Genomic DNA, 21,105 nt, shown 5'->3' on the forward strand with positions numbered 1-21,105 from the left:
AGAAGCTGTGATGACAAATATCTGCCATCATGTCCAGTTTCATGTTTTGAGATTGTGTGTTGAGCACATTGTCACCTGAGCTAACAGAGTCACTATCCTCTCCATCTCAGTCTCTCATGTAGCTGGGTGAGAGGCACATGCCCAGCTATTGGCTGAGGATTCTCCAGTATATTCATGGCCTGGCCTCAAAACACCATCCTCCCAGTCTCAGCTTCCCAAGGAGATAGGGTTACATGCATGAGCTGCTGGCACTAGGCTAAGATGGTTTGTTTCATTTTCTGAGATAGGATCTTGCTATACATATAGCCCAGGCTGGCCTTGAACTTGTGTTCCTCTTGCGTCCCAAATGCTGAGATTACTGGCATTGACTACTATGTTTGGATAGGTTCTTCATGCTAATGGATCAGATATAACATTCTTTGCTTAGAATTCATACTTTGGTATAATAATAAATCCCTTTCCACAAAAAAGTCATGAAAATATTGCCCATTTTTCCCATACAGGTTTTCAGTTCATATTTATATATTTAACCCATCTGGAATTAATTTGTGCATGTGTGTATGTGCGTGTGTGTGTATGTGTGTGTTTGTTTGTATGGTGTTTTATTTCTTCTATTCTTTGTTTCTTTTTTTGAATATGAAAATTTATTACCACTGTGTTTTCATCATACAAATTTATGATCTTCATCTTTCTTTTTTGCCTTTGTAAAAGGCTAAAAGAGACACATTGGCCACTTCAATGGCCTTAACGCAGACTCCAGGAATATCACCAACAGCATGGCATTTTTGGCCAAATCCAGCAAGTAGAACTTCATCATTTTCTTCAATAAAGTTCAAGCAGTCATCACTGAGTACATAAAATCTATTATTTTCTTGCCATTCTTGATCAGCTGCACAATTTGGCTATTGGCCTTCAACCCTTACTTTTTCCAGCATACTGTAATTCCTTTCCCATGGGCAGTGCTTCCAAATGGGTTGGCCTTCAGGGCGGTGCCCAAATGGTCTTTTTTATATTATCATGTCACTTCCAGTCTGTGACTATGGAGCTTCTTAGAAGGCAGTATGAAGACCATGATACTTGCCCATCTTGCCAGCACAGTGGGTCTGAAAAAAGAACTGTTTTTCTTTATATTTATTTGTTCTGTTTTGGGTGGTTTTTGTTTGTTTGTTTGTTTGTTTGTTTGATCAGTCATGGGGCTTGAATTCTGGGGGCCTGGGCGCTGTCCCTCAGCTCTTCAGCTCAAGGCAAGTGCTCTACCACTTGAGCCTCAAGGCCACTTCTGGTTTTCTGGTGGTTAATTGGAGATAAGTCTCATGGACTTTTCCTGCCCTGGCCGACTTTGAACTGTGATCCTCAGATCTCAGCCTCCTGAGTAGCTAGGATTACAGGCATGAGCCACCGGCACCTGGCGTATTTGTTCTGTTTTTTTTTTTTTTTAGAATGTTTTTTAGAATAATTTAGGACAGAGGTCCAATTTCATGTATTTATGTTTAGATATCAAATTGTCCTTGCCTTGTTTTGTAAAAAAAGTTCTTCCTTTCCCCACTGACCAGTAATGTCAACTGTCATTTGTCCAAGTTTCCATGTATGAATGGATCTGTTCCAGGTCTTTCCATTGTGTTTTGCTAGTCTATTTTGCTCCCCTTGCTCTTATTTCCACATTAGAGCTTTACAGTAAGTCTTGAAATCTGGCAGAGCAAGTCTACCCACCTTATTTCCCTCTGGCTATTCTTCACCCTTTGTTCTTTCAAATAAAATTTTAGAAGTACTTTAATCAAATTCTACCTAAAACTCCTGCTGAAATTTTCATTGGGATGATATCAAGCTTTAGATCAACAGAAAAAATTGAAATATGCTTACAATATTATATCAATCTAGGCATGAACATAGTGACCAATCTCTCATTTGTTTAGATCTATTTTGGCTTTCAAGAAAAAAACTTTCCATAAAGTTTGGTATCTCTCATACACACACACACATTTGTAGGAACCTCATCTTTTGTTGTTTTGTTATGACTAAGTTCCGTTTTTTTATAATTAATTTAGAAAAATGCACTTATTTTTTCTGAGGTTGCTAAACATTTCTAGTTTTAAATTTTTATTCTCAGACTCTTTTTCTACATAAAAAATTTTTATCACGGAGGGTCTTCGTGCGCTTGTGCCCGGGGTGAGGGGCGCCTTCTCCTCGATATTTTTTTTTTCTCTGACCCTATTGCGGATGTCTGGTCGGCGCTTGTGCAGAAGACTCAGCGCGGAGGCGGCAGAGTGGGCCAGGGGCTGAGTGGGCTTACTTGGAGAGGGCCAAGATCGAGGGTCTCTTCGCTATCCCGCGCCTCGAACCTGTCTAAAACCACCGGGAAAATGGTGGGAAATTCACCGTCGCCATTGCCAGAAAGAGCGATCTGTGGCTTTGTTCTTTTCCCGAGTTCCCAATTGGGTTTCAAAATGGGGCAGAGGCATTACTTGTCTACCTCCTGATAACTATAGTGATTGGTTATCTACTCTTATTTGGAACTAACATGATGAGCACCTCTCCACTCAACTCCACTCATACAATCACAGATAACTATGCTAAGAACCAACAGCAGAAGAAATACCAAGAAGAGGCCATCCCAGCATTAAGAGACATTCCTAGTAGTGAAGTAAACCAAAGGTTCTTCCTTTTAGCCAAAGAATTGTACACCAAAACCTGAGTCATGTGTAAGCACACTGAAACCCAGCTTTTGTGTACATATTTTGGTCATGATTCTATATTAACTGTCTTAGTTATACCTCATTTTGAAAAATGAAAATTGATCTCATATTAAATTCAATTATAATACTAGAAATGTTTTAAAATGAGTTATTAATGGACAGAGTAAAATGCATTACTGCATTACTCTATAGCAAAAAAATTTCTTTTATCACAATGAGACTTTTGGTTTTTCTTTTCCTGTCTCTGTACCTTGTCTTCTTATTTCTTCTCATCTTATTACATTGGCTGGGATTTCTTTTTAGCACAGTCAACTAGAACATGGGATAGCAGGAATCTTTCTGATTTCTGCCTTTAGTTTCATGCAGATACCTTATCAGAATAAAGACTTTTCCTACAAATTGTTTTTCCAGTGCTAGAGATTCTTATTTATTTATTTATTTATTTATTTATTTGCCAGTCCTGGGACTTGAATTCAGGGCCTGGTCAATATCTCTGAGCTTCTTTTGCTCAAGGTTAGCTCTCTACCACTTGAGCCACAAGACCACTTCCAGCTTTTTCGATTTATGTGGTACTGAGAAATCAAACCTGAGGCTTCATACATGCTAAGCAAGCACTCTACCACTAAGCCACATTCTCAGCCCCTTTATTTACTTTTTAACCCAAGGTTTCACACATGCTAGTCAAGCACTGTTCCAATGAGCTAATTCCCTAACAAGAAAGAATGTTCCTGTTACTAGTTAACTGAGTGCCTTTTGTCACTATTAGAATAAGCTGAATGCAATTGAATGTTTTTTTCCATATCCATTGTTAAAAACATACACATTTTCTAGTTTATCAAGTTGGTAAATTATACTCCTTTTAAACACTGAAACCATCTTACATATCCTAAGATAAAATTTACAACTCTCAGAGCTCTGATGGACTCAGGCCATAGACTCAGAACTTTTCACGTGACAAATCAGAAGTGAGTTGACAGCAAAATAAGAGCTATCTACTTTAATCTGCATAATATCCCTCTTACTGTTTACCTCAAGATCCCCCATGATATAATTCTTAGTTCATCCATTACTTTCCGAGCTCTCAAACCAGACACTACTGATAGTATTCATTTAATAGCTGACAAGTGCTTTACTATCCATAGCCCATTTACCATCTAGAATATATGCCTTAAAAAATAGCAACTAGCAAACACACAATAAATCCTTCCTTGAAGTACTTAAAATATCCTTGTGGATGAAACTAAAAAAAATTGCTGAATAGTAATGCAGCATGCTTAGAGACATCTGGACATACCTTTTCTAGAGAGCCAAAACTTAACTCTTTGTTCACTAACACTGTATACTGTACAGTCATTCTAAATTATACTCCATATTTGTCTGCCCTGTTAACAGTATTTTTTTTTTTTTGGTCGGTTGTGGAGCTTGAACTCTGGGCCTGAGCCCTGTCCCTCAGCTCTTCAGCTCAAGGATAGTGCTCTACCACTTGAGCTACAGTGCCACTTCCAGTTTTCTGGCGGTTTATTGGAGATAAGAGTTTCACGGACTTTCCTGCCCAGGCTGGCTTTGAACTGCTATCCTCAGATCTCAGCCTCCTGAGTAGCTAGGATTACAGGCATGAGCCACCGGCGCCTGGCCTGTTAACAGTATTTTAATCATACTTTATGCATTTTTTGACCTTAAACAAAACTTAACTCTGTTGTATTCCTTATCAGTATGGAATTATGACAGAGATACAATGCAGGGAATGTAGATACAATTGTAGCAGACCTAAACTGTGACACTGAACAAGGCATTCATAAGAAAGACAGAAAGCAGGGGAGAGATGTAATCACCTTACCTTTTCACTCCAAAATTCTAACATAATCCTGGGTAGTAGAGATACATTTGTAGCAGAAATACTATGAAATGTTACAACTTGTCCAAATTAGAGCCTACCTACTTACTTCTCCATTGTGGAGCTTTTCAATACCTTCTAGGAGCTGACTTCATCACTGCCTTTCTCTAGAGGAGACACAGTCTACTGTAGTAGCTAAAAACACAGATTCTGGAGCCAGGTTATATGGATTCAAATCCCAGCTTGGCACTTTAGAGGTGCACAACTAATGATGAGTTACTTGATCTCACTAGCCCTCAGTTTCCTTATTTATATCATGAGAATAAACATGTCTCTACCTCACAGGATTGTTATTGGGGGTTACTGTTTACAAGTACTTAGAGTGTGGCCTAGCACATGATCTTATTAAATAAATGGATAAAACACTATCAATCTGAAGTCAATCACTCTGGCATAAATGTGCTGTATTTCTCGTTTGGGTTTGTACTGTTACCATTAAGTGCTCCTCTGGAGGAAGAAAGGCAGAGCAGAGTAAAGGATCTCAGCACTGCATCCCGCTGGTCATTAGACAAAGAGGGGAAGAGTTAGGAGAAGAGCATGGGAGAGTGTTCCGCATTCTTCACAGCTCATGTGAAACACACAAGAACTGGCAATGTAATCAGAATAGCAGGAATCTAGGGGTATATGTGGTACTGTTTTCAAATAATTTCAAGGCTGGCTAAACTGAACATGAATTTTTTTAATTACACTTTTTTTTTAAAGAAGCATTTAAAAGTTTATGGATCAACCAGGCAACTGGTTGCTCATGTAATCCTAGCTACTCAGAAAGCTGAGATCTGAGGATCTTGGTTCAAAGCCAGCCCAAATAGGAAAGCCCATGAGGATTCTTATCTCCAGTCAAGCACACACACACACACACAAAAGCCAGAAATGGAGCTGTGGCTCAAGTGGTAGAGCACTAGCCTTGAGCAAAAAGTTCAGGGACAGCGCCCAGCGCGGAGTTCAAGCCTCAGGACCTTGTAGGGAGGCATGGGTAGCTAGGTGTCAGTAAGAAAGAATTTTTTAAATTTAAGATTCCTTCTCCCTCTAAAATCTTGATAATCCTGGCATGAGTCACCAAGATGTTAAAACGTAAGTCTGAGTCACGCACGCAGGCTCTGCCAGAGGCACGGCTTCTTCACTCCTGGCAGAGTCTGGCACACCACCACAGATGGAGGGAGGTGAGGAATTCTGGCCCTCGGGTTATGTTTCCGCAGCTCACAGCAACAATAACTTTTTTGCTTCCCAACCCAAGCACATCAGTAGACTGATTCCAGACTTCTTCCGTGACCGACAACTACCATTAAGGCACAAATCCCGACTAGGACTTGGCAAAAATAAAATAAATAAAGTGTGCATGCAACTTAGTCCTGGGGCGGTCCTTCCCGGGCCGGCTGGGAGGAGGACGGGCAGGGGGCCGGGACTGGCACCGGGCAGGGTGGTCGGGTGGAGTCCGCACAGGGTCAAGAGCAGGGGACAAAAGCCGCACCAGGAGGCCAGCAGGACGGTCCCAGCAGAGCCCGGCGTCGGGGTCGGCCCGGGATGCAAGCAGGCGCTGCAGGGGGCTGGCTGGGGGGCAGCGAGCAGAGCCCCAGGCCGCGGGCACCCCGGGGGTCCTCCCTGCCCGCCGCCGGGGCCGGGGGTGGGGGGGAGCCCGGCCCAGCCGGGGCGGGACACCTGCTGGGCTCCCCCTCCCCCCGGGTGCGGGGGTCCAGCCTCCCGCCACCCCGGCCGGTCCCACCCTCCCCCGCCCCGCCGGGCCCGCCGGGGTCGCCGCCATCGCGGGCCGCGCGGGAGGCGGCGGAGGGACCGCGCGGGGCGCCCCTTTTTACCTGAGACACCAGCGGGAGCAGCGTCTGCTCTACCGAGCGCGTTTTGATCTCGAGTCCCGAGTCGAAGGAGAAGCCTGAAACGCGAGAGTTGTGGAGTCCTCCCGCACCGCCACCGCTAGCCGGGCAGGGACAGGCGGCCATGGTCCTCCGCCCGCAGCTCCGCCAGCGCTCCGCACCACCACCGCGTGCCCGCCAACCAGCCCGCGGGTCTGCCGAGGCCGCTCGGCACCGCGCAGCCGAGGCCCCGCCCCGCGGAGGGAAGGCCCCGCCCCCGGCCGGCCCCGCCCCCCGTGGCACCGCCGTGGGCCCCGCCCTGCCAGCTCCTGCTTGGGGTCCACTCCCCGAAGCCACGCCTCCCTCCCCTCCCCAGGCCAAACTCGTTGGCACACCTCACCCCTCTCTGTCCTAGGTTGGAAGCACCTCACCTGGCCTTTGGGGAGAAACAATTGAGGGTCTATCAGGGTCACCTGCCCTCTAACAAGAAGACAATGGTCTCCAGCAAGGATTCCAGTCCTCTGGAAGGGGAGGGGGGGAGGGGGCCCGGAAGAAAGGTGACTTGTCAATTCCAAGTTCCTGCAAAGATTTTTCCAGAAGTGGTGCTAGGGTTGAAACTGGTAGAGCAGAACCTGAGTCAAGTCTGTGGGGGTGGGACCTCTAGTCTGGGCTGGGAATTCAACCTGTAGTCCTTTTCCTGGGTCTGACTTGAACTGAAAAGGGAACATTTGATCATCATGTACTAAATATCTAGACACTCAGCAAAAAAGCAGTGTGTATTTCAGACTGTTTTCCCATTTTTCTCCAAAAGGAAATTAAAGATGAAAACACTTTGCCAACTGCCCAAAACCATGACCTTTTAAAACTACTTCTAAAGTTACTTTCTAGTGTGGGGCACAGGGAAGTTTTTTAGTAAGAGTTCACGGAATGAGAAGATCAGTGTATATTTCTGACTGGAGTGGCCTGAACTCATAGTCTGTGATGGGAGAGAATGCCAGGGCTCCTTACCCTCAGGTTCCAAAGCAAAGCCACAAGGAGGCTGTCAGGACTTGCGCCCTGTGAAGGAGGTCTAGATTCTTGCAGAAATATTTTGTGAAGTACTCCCTGCCAAGGAGAATCTATCAGGGTAGCTGCTTAGTCCATCCTCACGTCTTACAGGATCACGATTTTGAGAGCTCTCTCCCAGGTGCCCTTGAAATGTGCTTTCCAGTGCTTTCGCTAATCAGTTCAGAGATACACTGGCACACAAGATGGCCAGGCTGAGGCTTGTTTCCTTCATTGGACATGACCTTTTTGAATTGTACTCTTCCAATTTTTACTCCTCAGCCACTCACTTTATGCTTCCAATGGACCACAAGGTCTCCTTCCCCATTGCTCCAGCCTCCATCATAGAGCCTCTGGTACCCAGCATCCCCTCCCTAGATATACCCTCCTGCACATATATCAGACCTCCTGCAGTAAGTATATCAGACCTGAGAGACAGATGGATGTATGGCTGAAGACTGGATTTCTTGTACAGACTTTGCGCGGCTCATTTATGTACTCCCAGATCAGGATGGTTGTTATTCAAAGCTGGACCAGACAAAAAGTGAGACCTCACATAACAAACAAACTAGGTGTGGAGGTGCAAGCCTGTAATTCCAGTTAAACAAGAGGTAGAGGTAGAAACACTGTAGTCCTAAGGCTGGCCTCTGGGCAAAAAACAAGATCCTATCTAAAAAAAAAAAAAAAAAGCCTACAACAAAGAAGATAGAAGTCAACAAGTGTAAGTTTCTGAGCCCAAATTCTAGTAACCCTCCTCCTCCACACAAAAAAACTTCTCAAGAAACAAGAGGCTGAGTTCACCACTTGATACATTCAATGCTAGCAATTTTATTTCAAAATATAAATATTTTGCATTTTACAAAGAAGTTACATCAGAAGGTTGTCAAATCAAGTTAAAGCTAAGAAACAGCATTTGTGTAGAATAAAGACTATTTATTGCCATATCCAAATGTTCTTTTTCACTTTCAAGCCATCCTTCCTTTGCCAGAGAATGCAGAGAAGATACATTTTCAACAAGTTCAATAATTACAACTCTATATCCAATCTGTGTTTCACCATCAAGTTGTATTTGAAATGCACTCCAGTCACCTGCATTAGTGGTACTGCAAAGGGCAGGGAAGGGTTTCCTCTGAGACAGCTACAATAAAAGTTACAATTGTGGGTCACTACAATACAAAATCCCATTTCACAATAAACCAAAACAACATTGAAGATTTACTTTCCACACCTTTCCTTGTAATATACAAAAGTGGAAGAGAAGACCACGTATAAAGAACTTTGGACTTGGAGTCAGAAGTTCTGTAACTGAATTCTGGCTCCATCCTTTTGTGGTATGAACTTAGGGGAAGAAATCATGAGAGTAAAGAAAAGAGAAGAATGAGATGGGGGCCAATAGAGAGGAAGAAAAAAAAATACAAGGGGAAAGGAGGGAACAAAATGAAATAAAAGGGGGGCAAAAAGAACAAAATCAAAGAATTTTCAGTGCTGTGCAATGACTAATACTGCCTACCTCACAGGGCTATTCCCAAAGGTGTCTGAAAACTATAAAGTGCCATACAAAAGCATTATTAAATGTAATATCAATATATCATCACTGTATTTGCATATTACTTCATCCTTGAAGAACCTGCAAAGTTAACCACAAATACTGATTTTACACACCATTGGTGGAAAAGAACCTTTATACACTAAGTATAGCTGGGACAGCAAGCTTTCTGTCTAGTATCTTACTAATCTGTTGGGATTTATTACAGATAACTCAGTATCACAGTAATTAACTCACCGTCTGGTACCTCCACTATGCAAACTTATTAACCTATTATTTCCCAAAGGATCACCGTCCCATGAGATGTTTGGAAAAAGGAATAGAGTACACTCTAAGGTCAAAAAGTCCTTGTCTCTCTTATAAACTCACAACTTATCATAGCATGGCAAAAAAAATAAATAAATAAACTCTCTTGTAAGTATGGAGAAAGGAAGTAAACTCAGCATTCCTCAACTTTAATTGACCACGGAGTTTCTTCTCATACACATTTTGTTTCTCTTACAACATCTATTAATGACTCTTGGAACTACTGCCCTAAGAAATAAATCTTGTCAAAAGCTGCTCAACTGTAAGGAAAAGGGAAAGAAGTTAGAATATAGGCTTAGAGAAAATGAATCCACGTTTAGTTCTGTGGGTTAACTAGCCCTAAGTATTTGACACACTACTTGAACCTACCAGTTTGTTTTCTTCTCTAGAAAATGATATGATCACCTAATTACGTAAGGCCCATTCTAACACAGAACTTCTATGACTCTTGTAGAAAGAACATCCCAATTTAAAATTCTCTTGATTACTTTCAAACTTTCAGAAAACTATACAGAGTTTTCAGTTATGTCTCTTTTTTTTTTTGCAGTCTCTCCATAAGTTAATGAAATAAAAATGCTTTCAGGGAAAAATATGTAGACAAGACATTACGAAAATAAATAAAAAACATGTGTTCTTGGCAGGAGCTAGCACTTGGAAGCACATTGCCAGAGTGATCCCACTGCAAAAAAGGTACTCAGAGTCCTTCCACAGAACTATTGGGAGGGCCTTTAAAGACCTTCAATGGAGGCCGTAAGATCAGGTTCCGATGTTTTGTTTCCCATAAATTCTAAGGTCTCATGGTCTAGATAGCGCACCTAAATTAATTTGTTCTCATTGAATTTTGAGCCTGGATTTGTATTTCATTCCAGCACTGATTCTACCAGAACACACATAACCAAAGTGGGAACTACAAGGACAAGGACGACCTGATATGGGTTCATGATAAGGGCACCTTTAGTCCTGGCCCAAGATGTCATCTGCAAGCCCTTCACCACTTCCAGAGCTGCAGAGTTTGTTAAAATACCAGGTCTCCATGTAACATGTCATAGGCATCTCCCCAGAACCAAGAACTAGCTCCACTAGGCTCAGCAGCCAAGAGGAGAGGGCAGCTAACAACCTCTGGTGGACAGAAGGGCCAGGAAACCTTACAATTTTAACAATATCTGAGATTGGCATTGAAGGCAGCCTTAAAGCCGTCACCTTCAGGAACAGCAGATAGAATTCAAACAAGACTTACACAACAGGGAACCTGAAGGTCAAACATCTTGTTTTCTTTTAGACAAGAGAGAATCCTGAAGTGTGCTATGCTTTTATCTTTCCCTAACACCACTCCCTTTGTTTACAACTGAATACTGAATGTGGTCTTGAAACTACTCTTTAATGAATCTGTAAAATACCAGTATTTTGTGACATATTTCTGTACTCCGTTTTTATTAAAGCTACTCTTATTTCATAAACTCATTATCTGTTTCTAAGGAAACTTCCTCTTTCTGATTCAAATTCTGATGGAATCTCTTCAGGGAAAATTATCTTTGAAACTTGAGCTTATGAGCCTGCTTTTTTATACATGCCAAATCTCTATCTTTGCCGAACGAAAACACTATGAAACGAATAATGCTGTACCTGAGGACACATGCTGGCCAGCCCCCCATTCTCAACTTCCAGGATGGTAGACTTCCTAGTCTTTAGGCTTCACAGCAGCAGTAAAACAGTTCAAGTTTCCTGATCAGGACTGAGGCACCTCTGCTTCTAGTATTTCAGGGTAGGATGACATCACTGCTGCTAATTTAAGCAGCTCTAAAGTACTCTCTTACAGCAGAGTTCCGCTCAAAAAATTTGGTATTAATACAAATAATTTTCCCACCCACAGTCACCCATTAGCTCAAAATTTAATTTTTTGCAGTTATTACTTTAAAAAGCACTTGAGTGGAAAGTAATTTGTATATGCAGACTAACTCATAGTATTTTCCTCTTATGAGTATGTGTGCTGGCAACAGCTGTAAACTTAGCAGTGTAGAGTTTTTAAAAAAAAAAAAAACTATCTTGATTTCTTAACTCTTTTAATAGAAATCTTTTTTAAATTTAGCATTGCACATGATGTGGCTAATATATGAGATGACCGAGGTCCTTGAGAATGATCTCCTAAATACTTCCTGGCATGGTGCCCTGCCCACAGTTTAGCAAACTCACAAGAAATGTGTTAATGAACAAACAGATCAAGAGTAGAGTTACTGAATGGTTGTACCTCATACTTGAAAAGAGCAGGTTGTAAATTCTGAACACAAGTAAGAAAACTTCATGTAGTACACTATATAATAACGGCCCAAAGGAATCATGCAGCCTTTTCTTAAGTAAGACTCATGGAGTTTTTCTTAAGTAGTTCAAGTTTGATTATCATTAATTTCCTAGTGAGATGTGTTAGGGGGAAAAATAGACTTTTAAACGTTTTCTGGAAAGCAATTCTTGGACACAAATCCCTTGTACTCCATATTCCCTGGGGAGCACAGGAAAAGAATGTATTTTAAAAATGGAGAGGCCTCAGCACAAGGAGACAAGACTCTAGTTCCAGCCCTAGCATTAGCTGCAGAACGAGTCTTTATTCATAACAAATGGATAGCAACAAATATTCTAGATCATAGTACTGGAGAAACTGCCAAAAACATTAAAAGAAATGCTTCATGTTGGTAAACTATGATGTTAGAAAGATCTGAGACAAGAGCTTAGTAAGTCCAACTTTGCATTGCTCATTTTTCTGAACCTTATTTTCCCAGCTATGTGAAACTGTTGTAAAATTATAAAATGTGGTCTGAAAGCTGATAGGAATACACTGTGAAATAATATGTGCCAAGGGGCTATACAAAGTGCTGGTTATTGTGATGTCAGAGGAAACTTAATTACTGCATGAATATCATATTGTTATTTTTCCTAGCAGCTTAATAAATATTTTAATTCAGCATGGTTAGTCATGTTTAGACTTTTGGCAATATTATAATGAGTGACATGAGGAAAGAAGAAAGAAAGGAAGAAAGGAAGGGAAGGAAGGAAGGAAGGAAGGAAGGAAGGAAGGAAGGAAGGAAGGAAGGAAGGAAGGAAGGAAGGAAGGAGAGGGAGTGCTCTGATCTCTTTGTTTCCTCTGGTTGCAGCACACAGCTGATACACAAATAAGCCATCCCATCTGTCCACCTAAGATGTGTTCTTCCTCAAAGATGGGAAGACACATTATCTGTGTCATTATTAAACAACTACATAGTCAAAACCGAAAGCCCTCTTCATTGAAGAGTGACTGTCATAGAAAAGTTTAAGAACAGACCTCTTAAACAGGAGAAAATTATACTAAATATACTTTTAACAGCAGATAATTTAGAGTTCTTGAAATAACTTTATAAATACATATCATCGTAATAGAGATAAAGCAAAAAAAATTTCAAGCCATGGTACCAGTGTATAAACTTAAAATTTTCAAGTCATCCTAGCTTGCTTAAGTGTGCAAAACCACATTTCTGAACTCTGAAGTTGTGTTTTAAAATGCAAAGCAGCCCAAAGCAAGTTGTCTCTTGTTCAGGTGCTCTGCCTGAAGGCCAGGAAGCTTCTGCTTCTTTCCTGGGTACAGTCAGGCCCAGCTGACAAGAGGCCTCCTCGGAGGGCAACTCACTGTCGAGGTGGAACTTCCCAGGGAACAAATACAGTGAAGCCCATCAATCTGCTGAAGATTTCAGATCTTCAGAGATATCACGGAAAGTCCTAAAAGAACAAAAGACATGTGATTAGTTTTGTATTGGGAGCAGGGGAAGAGAAGGGGCAATAAAGCACAGAGGGAGTCAGGAAAGAGGGAGAACGGAAAGGGCAAGAATGTACTATTAACATACAATTTTTTACTATCTTTGAGAGCTTGAAGAGATTATACAGTCACTATTTTCTTACCCAAGTCTGCTAGTTGCCTCTCATTCTTTAGTAGCAAGAATCCCAGCTTTTTGCTGAGTCCATTATCTCCCATGCAAGACTACAATGCCAGCTACTTTGAAACTATACTTGAGCATATAACTAAGTGCTGGCTAAGGAGATTTAAGTAGAAGCATTGTGCAACTTCAGGGCAGCTCCTTAAAGAGAAGGGCAATACTCCTTGTCTCTTCTGCCTTATTACTGGCTAGAAAGTAGTTATGGTTATATGACAGAGAAAACCACTTGGATAAAAGTGAGTCCATAAGTCTTATTAACAAATCAGAAATGTTAACCAGCAGAGTCTAAACTGAAGAATGGGGGCCAGGGCAGCAGAAATGAAGTAGGTAGGTCTTTTGCCAAATGACTTGTCCTGTTTCTGCCCCATGTGAGACAAATTTCTAATTGGCAGGTAGTATCTTGACTGATGGGGCAGTCTGCTGCACACTACAAGGTGCCTAGCTCAGGCCAGAGGTAACTAACCTGTCTCCAAAACATAATTTTACATTCCTGAACTGCAATGTCATAGCCAGCTTAAAACTGAATTGGTAGTCAAGTAGACAACCCAGAATTTATCAATGAACATTAAGTTCCAACATTCATCTTAAGGAAAAGAGCAGTGCATCAGGGCTGGAGTACATCAGGCTGGAGAAAGGGTGGGCCCAGGTCTTGGAGGAACAGTCATACTAGCCTTGAAATACACACCCCTTGACTTATTTTATCCACATGAGAAATAAACTTCTTGACTTTACTCCACGATTGTTTGGAGTTCCAGATAGTAGGTTTGGAGTTTGTTTTTTGGTTATTTACAGCCAATCATATTTCAAATGATAAAATGAAGGACAGTTTATTACCATTCCGTAAGTAAAAGTTAAATTGGGCCTGGGAAGGTGGCTCAGTGGTAGAGTGCTTGCCTTGCATACATGAGGCCCTGGGTTTGATTCCTCAGCACTACAAAAGCAGAAAAAGTGGTAGAGCACTAGCCTTGAAGAACTGAGGGACAGAGCCCAGGACCAGAGTTCAGGCCCCATGACCAACACAAAACAATAAAACAAAAATAAAAGAATGCACAAATTATCTAAAACACTCTGAAACACTTTTTTCAAAATAATCTTCAAGTCTTCAAATTACATTAGTTTGTGGTCACATTACCACAGTATGTTGTACCTTTTTTTTTTCTCATAGCTAAATACAGTACATTTTGTTTTCATATCAGTAACAAATAATGGTAATGGTAAACAAATTGCTTATTTTTTTCATGAGAAATAGACTTAAAGCATAATATATAAGGTAAGAGTTCTGAAACTTCAGAAAACACTTTATAGTGGCAAAAAACAAGATGGCAGAGTCTGGATTAGGTACACGCTTACACACAGCAAAAGGTTAGATAGGACATTGGTTAAAAGTCTAACCTTTTAGCACAATGTAGAAAGTACTCAAGGTCAAAAGGAACACAAGTACATTGTCCAAAAAGAAATGTACTCATTACCTGACTTATGTAACTATAATCTCTCTGTGCATCATCTTTGCAGTAGAATACAGATAAAATGTAACAGATTTCCTTCATAGATGCTCAATTGTCTCAAAAGCTCCTTTGGAGATGGTATCCTAAGCCCCTTGTGTCTCTGCACATGACTAGCACAGCTCTACTCTCCCAAGGAACAACTCTAAGAATTAAAGTTATTATCTATGGAATAAAACTGAAAAAGTGTAAGCCCTTTCAAAGGTAGGACATTACTAAACTCACCTGGTTTAAAAATATGCTGACTGGTTTAAGAATTGGAATGAATGTTGTTTTCTTAATTATCTTTATGTTCTGTGGGAAAAAAAAATCCAAAATAAAGATGTGTGTGTGTGTTGCATGTGTGGTATATATGTGTATGTATGTCTAGCTACCAACCATTTCTCAATAATAGCATAATTGACATTTTAGTATACTTGGAGATATTCTGCAGCCTACGAGGCCTTTATGCACCAGAGTTTTGATGTACCTAGACATGGCCAAGTATCTGGGGGGGATGAGGGGAGGGAGGGGAGGGAGGGGGAAAAATCAGCACTTCTATCACTGCCAAAACCATTTCCCCAGATATGCATTTATGTATTTTTCACAGGCTCATCCAAGTTTCCATTTTTACATCTGTTTACAATCTGGCCACAACCTCTCTCCAACAATATGAATTTCAGGTCGCACTCAATTCTGAAAGTTCTTGAAATATTAATATAATCCATAACCCCAAATTGTCCAATCTACAAAGTATATTTCCTAACTTATCCTTTTACATCTTTTTAAATTTCTAAGGTACTTACAAGCTTCAGTCTATACTCATCTCCTCTAAATTATGAATGAATATTCTGCCCCAGAGCAAAGATGCATGAAATAAGATTAACACTGTGGTTGACTGTAGTGAACTTAGTGACTGCTTTCTGTTGACAAGTAAGCTTAGCTATAACTCTGAAATTCAAATCTACAGTTCAATATTGCTCTAGGCTAAGAAAGCCTGGAAATTTTTAGGAGAAAGAAAATAAAGTGAAACACACTTTAAAAAAAACCAGTTACTAAGAATTTTCCTTCTCATGCTATTTCTAGTTGCCTGGGTACCATGGTGGTGATGGTGGTGGTGGTGATATGTCAATGTGCATATAGGGGTAGGGAGGAGTTGAAACCTTCTGAAAACAAATTTCATGATCTAGAAGTACAGAAATGATTTATTTCGGGCCTATTCAAGAAGCACAGCTCTAACTGGTCAGCAAGGCTCATAAAACACTCTGGATTTGGAAGAAACAAATAGATTATCACTGGTTCCAAAATATTTAATGTCCTACAGAGTCCATTTAATTACAATATTTGTTCCCAAACCATAAAGATTATTATTATGGTACTAAGAGCTACAGGAGAACAAGAAGTATGGAATAGGACCATATGTATTGGGGAGGGGGGTCTGAAAAGAAGATCATTGTTCATATTTCTTGTATCCTCAAAGATCAACAGGGATCTTCTAACCTTTGTTCCTTGAAAATGTCACAGGATCTGATTCCTCCAAAGTTACAACAAGACTTTTCCAAATTCATTTTATTCCCATCTCCTTCCTTTATGTGGATGTTTAAGTATTTTCTAATTTAACAATTTATGATTCGTGGAGTCCCAGCTTCAGAGAGATACAAAGGAAATAGCAGACTAATTTAACTCACCTAGTTAGTTATGCACGGCTGAGCATGCATTTCTTAGCCTTGCACTGCACACAGGTATAAACTCTGCTGAGAGAGCACTTGCTATGACTGGCTAGGTACGTCTCTTCTTTCCAACAAGTCTAGAATGAAGTTCTAAGACTCGAACCTTTTATTAGCCTCAAGGGTATATTTTGCAAAATCTTATTTTTTTTTCACCTGACCCACTTTTGGTTTTACTAAGCTATATACCCATCAGATTTTCTGTACACCAAACACCATTGAGGGATGACACAGCAATACAAAACAAGTGAAACAAAGTTCCTAATTCCTGGGAGCTTCTCCATTAGTGGGAACAAAAGGAAACTAAACATGCACTGATTTTATATATATATATATATATATATATATTAGTTTGAACTGGAGAGTGTAACACTCTATGTGGATACTCAGAAAGGGCTTCCAGCTACTCCAGAAAGCTTCAGCAATGTTTCTCAGAAGAATATTTTCATTATATTCCACAAAACTAGTTTAAATTAGAAAGGGGGTGATAACTACAGAGTGGACAACTTGTGCAACAGTCACATTGTCTTCAGGGAATTAAACCATGTTCTGCTTTAAATCAACCAAAACCAATTCCTGGCAGAAATAAAATGCCAGGCAGGCAGTACAAAGACATGAATCTGGAGAAATAGACAGAAAGAAGGCATGGAATGGGCTAAAGCAAAGTTTCCAACTTTATCTTGAAGGTCATGCGAAGTCACTGTGGGAATTTTAAGCAGCAGGAGAACATAATATTTATGCTCCAGGACAACCAGAGAGGCTGCGCTGTGGAGAATAGATTGGGGGAAGCAAGACTAAATAGGGGAGGAGCCAAGAAGAGAAGAAGCTGCTGAAGAAATCCCAGCATGGGTACAGAGGATAAAGAGGGCCAGGGTCTGGAAGTGTTTAACAGAAATTTTAGTACTACAGACAGTGAATCAATACACACTCTTCCCAAATCTCTCTCTCTCTTACCTTATACCATACACCCTCAAAGGACATGATATGCCATGGCTTCATTAATAAGTTATTTATTTTACAAAGAACATTTTGATTAAACTCCAGCATTTAATTGTGAAATGTATTCAGTTAGATTAAGATAACCCTTCTAAAAACCAGCAATGAGTTACTAATAACTCAGAAAGAAAAGATGAGTTCCTCCAGGATCCCATTCTAGTTGTCACCTTCAGTGCTATCAAGTGTGACAGAGAACAAAGGGAAGCATTACTTAGGAGAGGAGCCCTCCTGGAAGAGGGTATGGGATAGACTCTTGCTGCTTTCAGGTTGCCCTCAGCTTTTTAAAGAGTTTTCAGTAGGAGAAAAGTAAATATTCTCATATCATGTCTTCTTATCCTGACCCCCCCCAAAAAAAATCTCTAAGATGGATAATTGCAAGAATGTTTCTGCCCTTCCCCACAAAGAGCCCAAGTATAACAAAGAACAGAAAAGGTGAGAGTTACCATTACTGATTCAAGGCTAAGACAGTTTCAACCCCAGTGCTGTGCTTTATCTACAACATTCACCACTGTCCAAATACTGGATCATCTCTCTCAACGGTCAGATGCAGAGAAAGGGCCCTCTACCCCAGTCTCTCCTATAGTGAATAAAGTTGCCTGTCTGGCTGAAGACAAAAGGAGGACAAGGAAATAGTCTAATACGCATGTTTTTTTCAGCCTACGGCCAGCAATTGCTTCTGTAATTAAGACATGTCTGCCTAACACAACACAAATATGCACTCCCTACTGTCACGGGACAACAACGTAAGAGTTCCTAGCACCAAGCAGTTTTGAAGCTCATGCCCCAGTACTACTCCCTCATAGCCCATTCATTCCTTCAAGTAGGTACAAGGACAAAACTGTGTTGACAGATGTTTTAAATACACATGTAACTAAAACTACATTTAAGTAGGAAAGGAAAGACAGATGATCAAGTGTATAAATGAAAACTGGACTACAAAGGAAAAGTACAAGATGCAATCTATGACAGCATTAAAGTAGCATGAGGAATGAAACCAAATCTTGGGGGCGGGGGATAGGGCAAGCTTCTCTGGTGAACTGACATCTGAGCTGAGATTTGAAGAATGATTAGGAGTTAATTAAGAAGGAAGCATAGGGGTTTCCAGAGAGAGAAAGAAGTATGTATAGAAGCCCAGAGGAGAATGAGTCTGGTGGCCCTGATAATCAGCTAGCATGGCTGCAGCTCAGACAGAAAAGCAAGACATGCTACAGGAAGGATGTGGCAGCATAGGCCAGTTCATACTTGGTGGCTCCTATAGTCTCATCAAGGATGTTACCTTTCTCCAAAAATCAATGGGGCTATTTTTGCTAGGAGAGTGTCACAATCAGATAAGCTTGAATTCTGAGAAGCCCACATGAGCCTCAGGGTAGAGAATGGACCGGACAACAGAGGGAGAAGGGGTTGAGGGACAGCCAGAAGACTCGGGTGACTACAACAGTCCCATGAGAAGTGCCAGAGCCTTGGCTGGCTCAGACCCAGGGTGGCACTGGCAGTAAACAGGCAAGGACAGCAGGGAGGTCAAACTGGCGGCACTGAATAAAGATGGTGAACAGGAATTGGGAAGTAACAAGGACAGCCAGACTGGCACAGTAAGCAGGAGGAATGCTGAAGAAGATGATTTTCTCTGGGTGGAGAGTTCAAAGACAAAAACAGAGAAAGAACATTAGATGAAACACATGAGCCTGTGAGCTTTTCAGTTATGTGATTATGGGCAAGATGGCTAGGCCTCCGTTTTCTCATGTAAACACCAGGGGAAACAACAGTTCCCACCCTCCTGCAAAAACATTGGATAGATTAAGTAAAACAACACATGTAAAGTTTTATCATAAGACTTAGCATACAGTTACTCCCAATAAAGGTTAAAAGGGTTGTGTTTATTTAACTTAGAGTTCATCTAAATCTTCCATTAAAGAGTGATGCACCGAACACACATTTCCTTTAGGCCCTTTGAAAACACCATTAGAATGCCAGTAAAAGTATTTTTAAAAAGCGTACGTACAAAGCTAGGAGGGTGTGGACCTAAACAACAGGCAAGAGCAACGAACTTTTACACAGAGAATGTGGAGAGACAAATGCTATGATTTTGCCTATCTATAAAAACTCAATCCTAAACCAAATGGTGAGAAAAGCCTAAACACAGTCTGATCTAGTCAGCAAAATTTCTAAGAAGTTTGGGAACTAGTGACAGGAAGTAAGTCTGAAAGTGGACTAAACAGAGGACTGCTTTTTACAGTCTGCTTGCAAAGCATAACATATCACCTTTCCCCTGCCTCATCACTTCTGCCAGATAAGCAGTGTCCCTTCTCCCCACTGTGGCAGAAAACTAGTCTTCTCTCTAGAGAAGGTGAAAGCAAAACTCTCTGGACTAGGGAACAGCAACAGGAGATTGGGGGAGGGGAGGGCGCGTGGAGACAGGCTGATACAGGAAGAGTAAGGGAACATTTATATATGTTGTATACAATCAGCCCCATCCCTCTCCCTCCTGGGTCCCTGATAACAGCACCCAGGTTTTCAAGCTCTAGTCTGGAGATTAAGTCTTTTCTGTGAGCACCCTACCAGCCTCAAAGAGGACCAAACATCACTGACATCAGAACTACACGAAGCAATGGTCCTGACAGATTCTATCAGAGTTACACACAACCCACCTACAACTTCTGCATATCTTACTCTTTTTTTTCCCTTGGGGGGAGGGGGTCTGGTCATGGGGTCTGAACTCTGGGCCTGGGCGCTGTCCCTCAGCTTTCACCTCAAGGCTAGCGCTCTACCACTTGAGCCACAGCGCCACTTCCAGCTTTTTATTTTCTGCTTATGTGGTGCTGAGGAATCGAACCCAAGGCCTCAAGCATGCAAGGCAAGCGCTCTTCCACTGAGCCACCTTCCCAGCCCCATATCTTACTCTTAACAGGAGCCAAGAACTAAAATTCTTCACCATCTGATTTCATAATTATGCTAGTTCATGATTATTATTTTTGTTGTCCAAGACAGGTCATTGGCAAGCACTCACTCTACAACTTGAGCCACTACTCATGATTTTATGATGTTGTTAAATGGCATAGGAGAAAAGATTTTGTAGGTATAATCAACACTCCTGATGAATCAGTAGTGAGGCAAAAAAGGAGAGATTGTGCAAGGTAGGCCAAGTTCTTTATTTAAAAAAAAAAGTAGAAATCAGATACAGAAATTAGAAAAATACATTTTCACTTTGAAGAGAAAAAAAAATCATGAACTGCTATGAAGGGAGGCATATGCTAGGAGATGTGAGCCTCAGGTCTAAAATTAATTTTTATCAACAACGAGAGACTAACATCTTGACTGAAGCCTTTTCAGATCCTAATCAAAGGACCCAACTAAGTAGTACCTAAGTGATAGAGTGTTCAAGTGACAGAATGCCTGCTCAGCAAGTTCATGACCCTAAGTTCAAAATCCAGTATTGCCCCCCCAACAAAAAATAAAAGATGGCAGCACACAAGAGGACTCAAATATAAACATCATCTAACTCAGTACTGATCCACAGTATTCCACATTCCACAGAATGAAAAAAAAAAAAAAAGCAGTGAAAGCTGGCTCATTTTTCAAGTAGGAACTCAAAAGATGACTTCTACTCATGATGATACGCAGGCAATCCACACTGTATCAAGATATGAAGGTGAGTGCCAA

General features: G+C 41.1%; 2 protein-coding genes and 1 pseudogene across 5 annotated transcripts in view; 1 reads left to right on the plus strand and 2 right to left on the minus strand.

Moving 5' to 3' along the window:
- Ctnnal1 (catenin alpha like 1) overlaps positions 1–6,604 on the minus strand; it is a 63,205-nt gene extending 56,601 nt beyond the window's left edge. Inside the window, exon 1 of the mRNA XM_070011261.1 lies at positions 6,399–6,604. Coding sequence (XP_069867362.1) covers positions 6,399–6,539 — 141 coding nt within the window. The 5' untranslated portion in view covers positions 6,540–6,604. The remainder of the gene's footprint in view (positions 1–6,398) is intronic.
- On the plus strand, positions 2,346–2,692 carry LOC138816900 (phosphatidylinositol N-acetylglucosaminyltransferase subunit P-like; annotated as a pseudogene).
- Positions 6,605–8,250: 1,646 nt separating the features above from the next.
- Tmem245 (transmembrane protein 245) overlaps positions 8,251–21,105 on the minus strand; it is a 92,634-nt gene continuing 79,779 nt past the window's right edge. For 3 of the 4 annotated variants that reach the window (XM_070011254.1, XM_070011230.1, XM_070011244.1), the window contains one exon: positions 8,251–13,029. In XM_070011254.1, the coding sequence (XP_069867355.1) occupies positions 12,984–13,029 (46 nt within the window). In that variant the 3' untranslated portion in view covers positions 8,251–12,983. The remainder of the gene's footprint in view (positions 13,030–21,105) is intronic. The other variant, XR_011369584.1, reaches the window with a different exon arrangement.

Source organism: Dipodomys merriami, unplaced genomic scaffold (genome assembly GCF_024711535.1).
Source record: "Dipodomys merriami isolate MVZ:Mamm:240054 unplaced genomic scaffold, mDipMer1.0.p SCAF_11, whole genome shotgun sequence".
Taxonomy (NCBI): domain Eukaryota; kingdom Metazoa; phylum Chordata; class Mammalia; order Rodentia; family Heteromyidae; genus Dipodomys; species Dipodomys merriami.